Source organism: Stegodyphus dumicola, chromosome X2 (genome assembly GCF_044657685.1).
Source record: "Stegodyphus dumicola isolate Sdum_Otavi_A_Nest chromosome X2, ASM4465768v1".
NCBI classification, from domain to species: domain Eukaryota; kingdom Metazoa; phylum Arthropoda; class Arachnida; order Araneae; family Eresidae; genus Stegodyphus; species Stegodyphus dumicola.
In genome coordinates, this window is record NC_140781.1 from 105,694,151 (window position 1) to 105,706,412 (window position 12,262).

Consider the following 12,262-nt stretch of genomic DNA (forward strand, 5'->3'; position numbering starts at 1 on the left):
GAACATCTTGGAAACAAAAGTCGTATACCATAAAAGAAATATTTCATTCAGAATTTTAACGTAAGAACCGTTTCTAATTTTAAGTTCTCTACTTAGGTACTCTCATCCATGAGAGAAGACAGCTTAGTCCGATATACCAGAAATTATCTTGAAATATTACCAGGTGACTTTAATGTAATTATAGAAATATTTCACTCAGGAAAAGAACATAATGTCTAGCTGCCCGGGTTCGAGCCCAGCTTTAATATAGCAAGCTAAAACACATCAAATGCCATTGAATGATACAGCATTTTGAAATGTTACAAAAAATTTAAATGCAATTTCGTGGAAGAGCTATTGCAATTACCTACATACATAAGTTTCATAGAAGAATTTTAAAAATCCAGAAACGAAACTTATAAAGAAATTATTGAACATACCTGGTTCTATGATTTAGCCATTCTTACAGACATAGTAACTAAATCTTAAATTTGAGGGAGGGGGCGTGAGAACTAAACTAGAGTCTTTGAATTAAAGGGTATTATAAATTCATTTTAAATCAAAATTAATTTTGTGAAAATATGACACAAATATGAGGAATATACATTTTTACCATAATGTAAAGAACGTATTGCCCCATTGAAAATCTGGAGAACTAAGGGGTGAAATATAAGAAAACTGAAAGAATCATTTGGAAAATCTCATCGAGCTTAAATTAGTTTCTAAATTAGATGTCTTTAGTGTATTTAAAATTAGGTTAACTACTTCATTCACTTCAAACCCATTACATAATACTAGTATTTAAGAAAAATGGTAAAAGATTGCAAATATGTTAAATAACAATTCTATTGATCAAGAAATGGAAATAACTGATTTTCATCCTAATTAAGATCAAGAATATCACAAAAAGCCAATTGAATAGTCCTAGAACAGAAACATCATGAACAGTTAAACTTTTAAAAAGATAAATTCCTGCTTCCAATCTACTTAAAAATGTGAAAGAGGATTTTCAACAATGAACTTGTTAAAATCAATGTTTAGATACAGAATAACAAATCAACATCCCAACGACTGCAAGGATTTAGCCATAACATCGCATGTATCAGAGGCGAAAAAAAAAAAAAAACTCGCAGAAGAAATGCAGTCTTAAATTTCACATTAAAATACGATTTCCCTGTATTTAACTTTCATCTTGCTGAATTTTTTGAAAATAATACAAAGAGTATACCTTTTCTTTAACATATTATACCACACATTTTTATACTTTGTGTAATGTATTTATAACTGAAATATTAAAAGTGCACTAGATCCTTGTGCTCGCCAAAATTTTATAAACTCAAAATTGGCTCCCTTTAAGTTAAAGTTGCACATAACTGCACTAAGGGAAAGAATGCAATTTTATTTCTTTGTCTGTATTTGGTTTCATTTTCATATAAAAAGAGTTAAAAATAGGGTTATCTAATTTTGTTATCTAGGTAACAATATTTAAACATACATTTTCAGTAAAAATTACAGAATAAAAGATTTTGTTTCCCTGAAGATGTAACACCTCGCTATTCCAGGTATGGTACAGACTGCATACTGTCAGAAAGAAATTCCTTTCCTAAACAGGGAATCCATATACTTTAATGTGTTTTTACACAAGTACTGTTTATGACTAATGGTCCAGGAGTAAAATACTTTATAGGTAATCCATCTAAATTTTTATTATTTCCGGTCATCTGTATAGACTGTTTATTTATCACGACTAAACTACCAATCTGCATTCTAGATACCTCATATGATTCTTCAAGTCACGTTTCGTAGCCTATCATTTCTAATACAACAGGTACTTGCTGAGCGCAGACTTGTAAAGCGTGATTTCGCGTATAGCAGTACCTTACAGGATTCCATTTAATTTGTCCACTGCTAGAATTTCATTCATACGTGGTTCAACATTCATCCATCAATACCAGAAAGAATTCATCTGCTACTTTAAACAATTTCCATAGACTGAAAATGAAGTTCAAAAAAATCTTACAAATCTCAAATGCAAAGCATTCCGAAGAATTTTCACATATGGAAGATAAAGAAGTCAAACAATGAATCAGAAAATTACAAAAGAAGAATTGGGAGCTTATAAAACCCCTTGATAATAAAAGCGCTCATTACGAGAAACAGCTTTTAACTGAAGATTACATGAAGGAATCGTTAAATAACAGAGAAGCAATGTCTGATCTTCTAGTGGAGATGGACACAATTAAAGAAAAAAACGGACACTTTAAAAGAGCTACTGGGAAATATGTGCTCTTTACAGCGACATGGTTACAGTTGCATCAGTCATTCTTATAAGCAAAAGACATCAGCTTTTTCAAAAAATAATTCTGTCATGTATTTGCCAAGAGAACGAAAACAAGTCCTAAAGAAACTTTCAGAGTGCTTTTCAAAACCAAGTTGAAAGTTAGTCTGCAGAATTTTACTTCGATAATAATAAAACATCTCTGATTTTATTTCAAAATGAATATTCTTTTATCGATTTTAAAGAGATCTTCGCAAATTGGTTCATAAAACTTCACAATATGCCAAAATTGTTCGGATTAGGGACAAAATATAATAAAGTATGCTTAAAACAACTAAGAAAAAGCACATTTTGAGCATCCTTAACAGAAGACAATTTGGCTCCACTAACTTTCTTTACGACTATACATTAAATTTTTATTTACATTTCTTTTTTATTCAACACTTAACTTTCAATGGTTTTAAGAGAAACAGCACTTGATAGAGAGACTCTAAATTCGGAAAAAACTGAAACAAAATTGGTTTATACCCAGGCAGTGCAATTACACTGGCCTGTTGGGAAGAGAAGACCCCGTTGGACATGGAAAATATTAGGCCACACAGAGAGGAAAATGTTTAGTCTCCTCCTCGTAATGCGAAAGGAGGCCACTTGGGAAAAAATTACATCACAGCAGTACTTTTGAAACCACTACGAAGCAACAGAACTCTAACAAATCTCAGACTTCTGATAATTATAATGTGATTAACAGTTCAACCTCACTTCGAATATTACAATACAATATAGAGAAAGCACCAATTCAGACACTTCAATATGAAATTCAAAACCTACGAAATTAATGAACAAATGCTACCCTAAACATTAAAACATAATGTGACACGTTCATGTAAAATAAATAACTAGTAAAGCTTCAATATAAAGCAACATGTGAAAAGGGATGGACAAATTATAACATTCAAGTATTTCTAGTGGAAATAAAGTTGATATAAAACAAGAATTACCAGCCACAGATGTCTTTTTGCTCTGCATTATTCATCCGTTCTTTTTCTTTCACGATATCATGTTCTGCATTCCAAGAGTGCACAAAAATGATCACAAATTACACTAGAAGGGGCCAAAAGGGGAAAAAAGAAATCATTAGATTTTAACTACTTTGATATTAAAGAATAATTATACACAAAGAGAAATATCTAATATTGTTTCTTAATATATAAAACTTCAAGAGTCGCCTTCTTTGTTTTAAACTCCAGCAATGTGCTACATTGTTACTAAAAGCATGACTGCAATGCAGGTACTCTCATCCATGAGAGAGGACAGCTTAGTCCGATATACCAGAAATTATCTTGAAATATTACCAGGTGACTTTAATGTAATTATAGAAATATTTCACTCAGGGAAAGAACATATTGTATAGCTGCCCGGGTTCGAGCCCAGCTTTAATATAGCAAGCTAAAACACATCAAATGCCATTGAATGATACAGCATTTTGAAATGTTACAAAAAATTTAAATGCAATTTCGTGGAAGAGCTATTGCAATTACCTACATACTAAAATTTTGACCAAAAATTCAAGAAAACTAAGATACTCCTTTTTCTTTCGAAGGAATCAAAGTCAAATACTAATGTAGGGATGCTCAACCTATTGTACTATGAAACCTACACATAGGAATGAAATTTTGTCAGCTATGTGAGATGTCCAATACCCAGAAATTCCGTAAATTGTAGAATAGAACCTGCGTCTGAAAACAGACGAAAGGTAGAACATTATTCAAATACTTTACCTTTAGCCTTGAAGCAGGTGTTCTATATTAAACTGTGTTAATTCACATACAGAATTAGTAATATAATAGCTCAAAATATTTTAAGAACCAAACACACATTAAATAAACATTAAAAAATCTATATACATTTATTAGTGTTATGAGGGTTTATTCTGAAATATTATCAGGTCACTTTCAAAGAAATGATAGAACTTTTCACTCAGGGAAGGGACATTCTGTCTGGCTGCCCGGGTTCCATCCCAGCTTCTGTTACAAAAGTTTCATAGAAGAATTTTAAAAATCCAGAAACAAAACTTATGAAGAAATTATTGAACATACCTGGTTCTATGATTTAGCCATTCTTACAGACATAGTAACTAAATCTTAAATTTGAGGGAGGGGGCGAGAGAACTAAACTAGAGTCTTTGAATTAAAGGGTATTATAAATTCATTTTAAATCAAAATTAATTTTGTGAAAATATGACACAAATATGAGGAATATACATTTTTACCATAATGTAAAGAACGTATTGCCCCATTGAAAATCTGGAGAACTAAGGGGTGAAATATAAGAAAACTGAAAGAATCATTTGGAAAATCTCATCGAGCTTAAATTAGTTTCTAAATTAGATGTCTTTAGTGTATTTAAAATTAGGTTAACTACTTCATTCACTTCAAACCCATTACATAATACTAGTATTTAAGAAAAATGGTAAAAGATTGCAAATATGTTAAATAACAATTCTATTGATCAAGAAATGGAAATAACTGATTTTCATCCTAATTAAGATCAAGAATATCACAAAAAGCCAATTGAATAGTCCTAGAACAGAAACATCATGAACAGTTAAACTTTTAAAAAGATAAATTCCTGCTTCCAATCTACTTAAAAATGTGAAAGAGGATTTTCAACAATGAACTTGTTAAAATCAATGTTTAGATACAGGATAACAAATCAACATCCCAACGACTGCAAGGATTTAGCCATAACATCGCATGTATCAGAGGCAAAAAAAAAAAACTCGCAGAAGAAATGCAGTGTTAAATTTCACATTAAAATACCATTTCCCTGTATTTAACTTTCATCTTGCTGAATTTTTTGTAAATAATACAAAGAATATACCTTTTCTTTAACTTATTATACCACACATTTTTATACTTTGTGTTATGTATTTATAACTGAAATATTAAAAGTGCACTAGATCCTTGTGCTCGCCAAAATTTTATAAACTCAAAATTGGCTCCCTTTAAGTTAAAGTTGCACATAACTGCACTAAGGGAAGGAATGCAATTTTATTTCTTTGTCTGTATTTTCTTTGTCTGTTGTTTCATTTTCATATAAAAAGAGTTAAAAATAGGGTTATCTAATTTTGTTATCTAGGTAACAAAATTTAAACACACATTTTCAGTAAAAATTACAGAATAAAAGATTTTGTTTCCCTGAAGATGCAACACCTCGCTATTCCAGGTATAGTACAGACTGCATACTGTCAGAAAGAAATTCCTTTCTTAAACAGGGAATCCATATACTTTAATCTGTTTTTACACAAGTACTGTTTATGACTAATGGTCCAGGAGTAAAATACTTTATAGGTAATCCATCTAAATTTTTATTATTTCCGGTCATCTGTATAGACTGTTTATTTATCACGACTAAACTACCAATCTGCATTCTAGATACCTCATATGATTCTTCAAGTCACGTTTCGTAGCCTATCATTTCTAATACAACAGGTACTTGCTGAGCGCAGACTTGTAAAGCGTGATTTCGCGTATAGCAGTACCTTACAGGATTCCATTTAATTTGTCCACTGCTAGAATTTCATTCATACGTGGTTCAACATTCATCCATCAACACCAGAAAGAATTCATCTGCTACTTTAAACAATTTCCATAGACTGAAAATGAAGTTCAAAAAAATCTTACAAATCTCAAATGCAAAGCATTCCGAAGAATTTTCACATATGGAAGATAAAGAAGTCAAACAATGAATCAGAAAATTACAAAAGAAGAATTGGGAGCTTATAAAACCCCTTGATAATAAAAGCGCTCATTACGAGAAACAGCTTTTAACTGAAGATTACATGAAGGAATCGTTAAATAACAGAGAAGCAATGTCTGATCTTCTAGTGGAGATGGACACAATTAAAGAAAAAAACGGACACTTTAAAAGAGCTACTGGGAAATATGTGCTCTTTACAGCGACATGGTTACAGTTGCATCAGTCATTCTTATAAGCAAAAGACATCAGCTTTTTCAAAAAATAATTCTGTCATGTATTTGCCAAGAGAACGAAAACAAGTCCTAAAGAAACTTTCAGAGTGCTTTTCAAAACCAAGTTGAAAGTTAGTCTGCAGAATTTTACTTCGATAATAATAAAACATCTCTGATTTTATTTCAAAATGAATATTTTTTTATCGATTTTAAAGAGATCTTCGCAAATTGGTTCATAAAACTTCACAATATGCCAAAATTGTTCGGATTAGGGACAAAATATAATAAAGTATGCTTAAAACAACTAAGAAAAAGCACATTTTGAGCATCCTTAACAGAAGACAATTTGGCTCCACTAACTTTCTTTACGACTATACATTAAATTTTTATTTACATTTCTTTTTTATTCAACACTTAACTTTCAATGGTTTTAAGAGAAACAGCACTTGATAGAGAGACTCTAAATTCGGAAAAAACTGAAACAAAATTGGTTTATACCCAGGCAGTGCAATTACACTGGCCTGTTGGGAAGAGAAGACCCCGTTGGACATGGAAAATATTAGGCCACACAGAGAGGAAAATGTTTAGCCTCCTCCTCGTAATGCGAAAGGAGGCCACTTGGGAAAAAATTACATCACAGCAGTACTTTTGAAACCACTACGAAGCAACAGAACTCTAACAAATCTCAGACTTCTGATAATTATAGTGTGATTAACAGTTCAACCTCACTTCGAATATTACAATACAATATAGAGAAAGCACCAATTCAGACACTTCAATATGAAATTCAAAACCTACGAAATTAATGAACAAATGCTACCCTAAACATTAAAACATAATGTGACACGTTCATGTAAAATAAATAACTAGTAAAGCTTCAATATAAAGCAACATGTGAAAAGGGATGGACAAATTATAACATTCAAGTATTTCTAGTGGAAATAAAGTTGATATAAAACAAGAATTACCAGCCACAGATGTCTTTTTGCTCTGCATTATTCATCCGTTCTTTTTCTTTCACGATATCATGTTCTGCATTCCAAGAGTGCACAAAAATGATCACAAATTACACTAGAAGGGGCCAAAAGGGGAAAAAAGAAATCATTAGATTTTAACTACTTTGATATTAAAGAATAATTATACACAAAGAGAAATATCTAATATTGTTTCTTAATATATAAAACTTCAAGAGTCGCCTTCTTTGTTTTAAACTCCAGCAATGTGCTACATTGTTACTAAAAGCATGACTGCAATGCAGGTACTCTCATCCATGAGAGAGGACAGCTTAGTCCGATATACCAGAAATTATCTTGAAATATTACCAGGTGACTTTAATGTAATTATAGAAATATTTCACTCAGGGAAAGAACATATTGTATAGCTGCCCGGGTTCGAGCCCAGCTTTAATATAGCAAGCTAAAACACATCAAATGCCATTGAATGATACAGCATTTTGAAATGTTACAAAAAATTTAAATGCAATTTCGTGGAAGAGCTATTGCAATTACCTACATACTAAAATTTTGACCAAAAATTCAAGAAAACTAAGATACTCCTTTTTCTTTCGAAGGAATCAAAGTCAAATACTAATGTAGGGATGCTCAACCTATTGTACTATGAAACCTACACATAGGAATGAAATTTTGTCAGCTATGTGAGATGTCCAATACCCAGAAATTCCGTAAATTGTAGAATAGAACCTGCGTCTGAAAACAGACGAAAGGTAGAACATTATTCAAATACTTTACCTTTAGCCTTGAAGCAGGTGTTCTATATTAAACTGTGTTAATTCACATACAAAATTAGTAATATAATAGCTAAAAATATTTTAAGAACCAAACACACATTAAATAAACATTAAAAAATCTATATACATTTATTAGTGTTATGAGGGTTTATTCTGAAATATTATCAGGTCACTTTCAAAGAAATGATAGAACTTTTCACTCAGGGAAGGGACATTCTGTCTGGCTGCCCGGGTTCCATCCCAGCTTCTGTTACAAAAGTTTCATAGAAGAATTTTAAAAATCCAGAAACAAAACTTATGAAGAAATTATTGAACATACCTGGTTCTATGATTTAGCCATTCTTACAGACATAGTAACTAAATCTTAAATTTGAGGGAGGGGGCGAGAGAACTAAACTAAAGTCTTTGAATTAAAGGGTATTATAAATTCATTTTAAATCAAAATTAATTTTGTGAAAATATGACACAAATATGAGGAATATACATTTTTACCATAATGTAATGTACGTATTGCCCCATTGAAAATCTGGAGAACTAAGGGGTGAAATATAAGAAAACTGAAAGAATCATTTGGAAAATCTCATCGAGCTTAAATTAGTTTCTAAATTAGATGTCTTTAGTGTATTTAAAATTAGGTTAACTACTTCATTCACTTCAAACCCATTACATAATACTAGTATTTAAGAAAAATGGTAAAAGACTGCAAATATGTTAAATAACAATTCTATTGATCAAGAAATGGAAATAACTGATTTTCATCCTAATTAAGATCAAGAATATCACAAAAAGCCAATTGAATAGTCCTAGAACAGAAACATCATGAACAGTTAAACTTTTAAAAAGATAAATTCCTGCTTCCAATCTACTTAAAAATGTGAAAGAGGATTTTCAACAATGAACTTGTTAAAATCAATGTTTAGATACAGGATAACAAATCAACATCCCAACGACTGCAAGGATTTAGCCATAACATCGCATGTATCAGAGGCAAAAAAAAAAAACTCGCAGAAGAAATGCAGTGTTAAATTTCACATTAAAATACCATTTCCCTGTATTTAACTTTCATCTTGCTGAATTTTTTGTAAATAATACAAAGAGTATACCTTTTCTTTAACTTATTATACCACACATTTTTATACTTTGTGTTATGTATTTATAACTGAAATATTAAAAGTGCACTAGATCCTTGTGCTCGCCAAAATTTTATAAACTCAAAATTGGCTCCCTTTAAGTTAAAGTTGCACATAACTGCACTAAGGGAAGGAATGCAATTTTATTTCTTTGTCTGTATTTTATTTCATTTTCATATAAAAACAGTTAAAAATAGGGTTATCTAATTTTGTTATCTAGGTAACAAAATTTAAACATACATTTTCAGTAAAAATTACAGAATAAAAGATTTTGTTTCCCTGAACATGCAACACCTCGCTATTCCAGGTATGGTACAGACTGCATACTGTCAGAAAGAAATTCCTTTCTTAAACAGGGAATCCATATACTTTAATCTGTTTTTACACAAGTACTGTTTATGACTAATGGTCCAGGAGTAAAATACTTTATAGTTAATCCATCTAAATTTTTATTATTTCCGGTCATCTGTATAGACTGTTTATTTATCACGACTAAACTACCAATCTGTATTCTAGATACCTCATATGATTCTTCAAGTCACGTTTCGTAGCCTATCATTTCTAATACAACAGGTACTTGCTGAGCGCAGACTTGTAAAGCGTGATTTCGCGTATAGCAGTACCTTACAGGATTCCATTTAATTTGTCCACTGCTAGAATTTCATTCATACGTGGTTCAACATTCATCCATCAACACCAGAAAGAATTCATCTGCTACTTTAAACAATTTCCATAGACTGAAAATGAAGTTCAAAAAAATCTTACAAATCTCAAATGCAAAGCATTCCGAAGAATTTTCACATATGGAAGATAAAGAAGTCAAACAATGAATCAGAAAATTACAAAAGAAGAATTGGGAGCTTATAAAACCCCTTGATAATAAAAGCGCTCATTACGAGAAACAGCTTTTAACTGAAGATTAGATGAAGGAATCGTTAAATAACAGAGAAGCAATGTCTGATCTTCTAGTGGAGATGGACACAATTAAAGAAAAAAACGGACACTTTAAAAGAGCTACTGGGAAATATGTGCTCTTTACAGCGACATGGTTACAGTTGCATCAGTCATTCTTATAAGCAAAAGACATCAGCTTTTTCAAAAAATAATTCTGTCATGTATTTGCCAAGAGAACGAAAACAAGTCCTAAAGAAACTTTCAGAGTGCTTTTCAAAACCAAGTTGAAAGTTAGTCTGCAGAATTTTACTTCGATAATAATAAAACATCTCTGATTTTATTTCAAAATGAATATTTTTTTATCGATTTTAAAGAGATCTTCGCAAATTGGTTCATAAAACTTCACAATATGCCAAAATTGTTCGGATTAGGGACAAAATATAATAAAGTATGCTTAAAACAACTAAGAAAAAGCACATTTTGAGCATCCTTAACAGAAGACAATTTGGCTCCACTAACTTTCTTTACGACTATACATTAAATTTTTATTTACATTTCTTTTTTATTCAACACTTAACTTTCAATGGTTTTAAGAGAAACAGCACTTGATAGAGAGACTCTAAATTCGGAAAAAACTGAAACAAAATTGGTTTATACCCAGGCAGTGCAATTACACTGGCCTGTTGGGAAGAGAAGACCCCGTTGGACATGGAAAATATTAGGCCACACAGAGAGGAAAATGTTTAGCCTCCTCCTCGTAATGCGAAAGGAGGCCACTTGGGAAAAAATTACATCACAGCAGTACTTTTGAAACCACTACGAAGCAACAGAACTCTAACAAATCTCAGACTTCTGATAATTATAGTGTGATTAACAGTTCAACCTCACTTCGAATATTACAATACAATATAGAGAAAGCACCAATTCAGACACTTCAATATGAAATTCAAAACCTACGAAATTAATGAACAAATGCTACCCTAAACATTAAAACATAATGTGACACGTTCATGTAAAATAAATAACTAGTAAAGCTTCAATATAAAGCAACATGTGAAAAGGGATGGACAAATTATAACATTCAAGTATTTCTAGTGGAAATAAAGTTGATATAAAACAAGAATTACCAGCCACAGATGTCTTTTTGCTCTGCATTATTCATCCGTTCTTTTTCTTACACGATATCATGTTCTGCATTCCAAGAGTGCACAAAAATGATCACAAATTACACTAGAAGGGGCCAAAAGGGTAAAAAAGAAATCATTAGATTTTAACTACTTTGATATTAAAGAATAATTATACACAAAGAGAAATATCTAATATTGTTTCTTAATATATAAAACTTCAAGAGTCGCCTTCTTTGTTTTAAACTCCAGCAATGTGCTACATTGTTACTAAAAGCATGACGGCAATCGATAGAAAAGCTGATTTTCCTAATACGACAGAAATACAGTAAGCGAAAGGGGATTTTAATATATGGGTACAACATGAATAATGAAAAAAAAATTAGACAGTTATTACGGATACACAGAATAAAAGGGATAATGATCTTCGAGAAGAGTAAATAATTGCAGCGCTGGTAGAAAGATGGCACCAAAAGACAAAGAGCAGGTAATTTTAAATCACAAATATTCAAAATAAACTTTACTGCTAGCTTTGAAGCAGGTTTTATATATTAGACTATCTTAATTCACACACATAATTAGTGACATAACAGATCAAAATAGAGTAATCAAACTCGCAATACATTAATATTAAAAGAGCTATACATATATACTTTTAAAGATTTTTTTAAAAAAAAAGCACAAAAACACCTCTCTAAAACCAGACTTGGAAGAACATCTTGGAAACAAAAGTCGTATACCATAAAAGAAATATTTCATTCAGAATTTTAACGTAAGAACCATTTCTAATTATAAGTTCTCTACTTAGGAACTCTCATCCATGAGAGAGGACAGCTTAGTCCGATATACCAGAAATTATCTTGAAATATTACCAGGTGACTTTAATGTAATTATAGAAATATTTCACTCAGGGAAAGAACATATTGTATAGCTGCCCGGGTTCGAGCCCAGCTTTAATATAGCAAGCTAAAACACATCAAATGCCATTGAATGATACAGCATTTTGAAATGTTACAAAAAATTTAATTGCAATTTTGTGGAAGAGCTATTGCAATTACCTACATACTAAAATTTTGACCAAAAATTCAAGAAAACTAAGATACTTCTTTTTCTTTCGAAGGAATCAAAGTCAAATACTA

General features: G+C 31.2%; 1 protein-coding gene across 3 annotated transcripts in view; it reads right to left on the reverse strand.

Moving 5' to 3' along the window:
* LOC118192896 (uncharacterized) overlaps window positions 1-11,529 on the reverse strand; it is a 63,799-nt gene extending 52,270 nt beyond the window's left edge. The window contains exons 1-3 of one of the 3 annotated variants that reach the window (XM_085809951.1): window positions 11,127-11,529; window positions 7,197-7,299; window positions 3,256-3,358 (exon numbers count right to left, since the gene is read on the reverse strand). In XM_085809951.1, the coding sequence (XP_085666077.1) occupies window positions 3,256-3,283 (28 nt within the window). In that variant the 5' untranslated portion in view covers window positions 3,284-3,358; window positions 7,197-7,299; window positions 11,127-11,529. Of the gene's footprint in view, window positions 1-3,255; window positions 3,569-7,196; window positions 7,300-11,126 lie in introns of those variants that run through there. The other 2 variants (XM_085809949.1, XM_085809950.1) reach the window with 2 other exon arrangements.
* Between the last annotated feature and the right edge of the window lie 733 nt (window positions 11,530-12,262).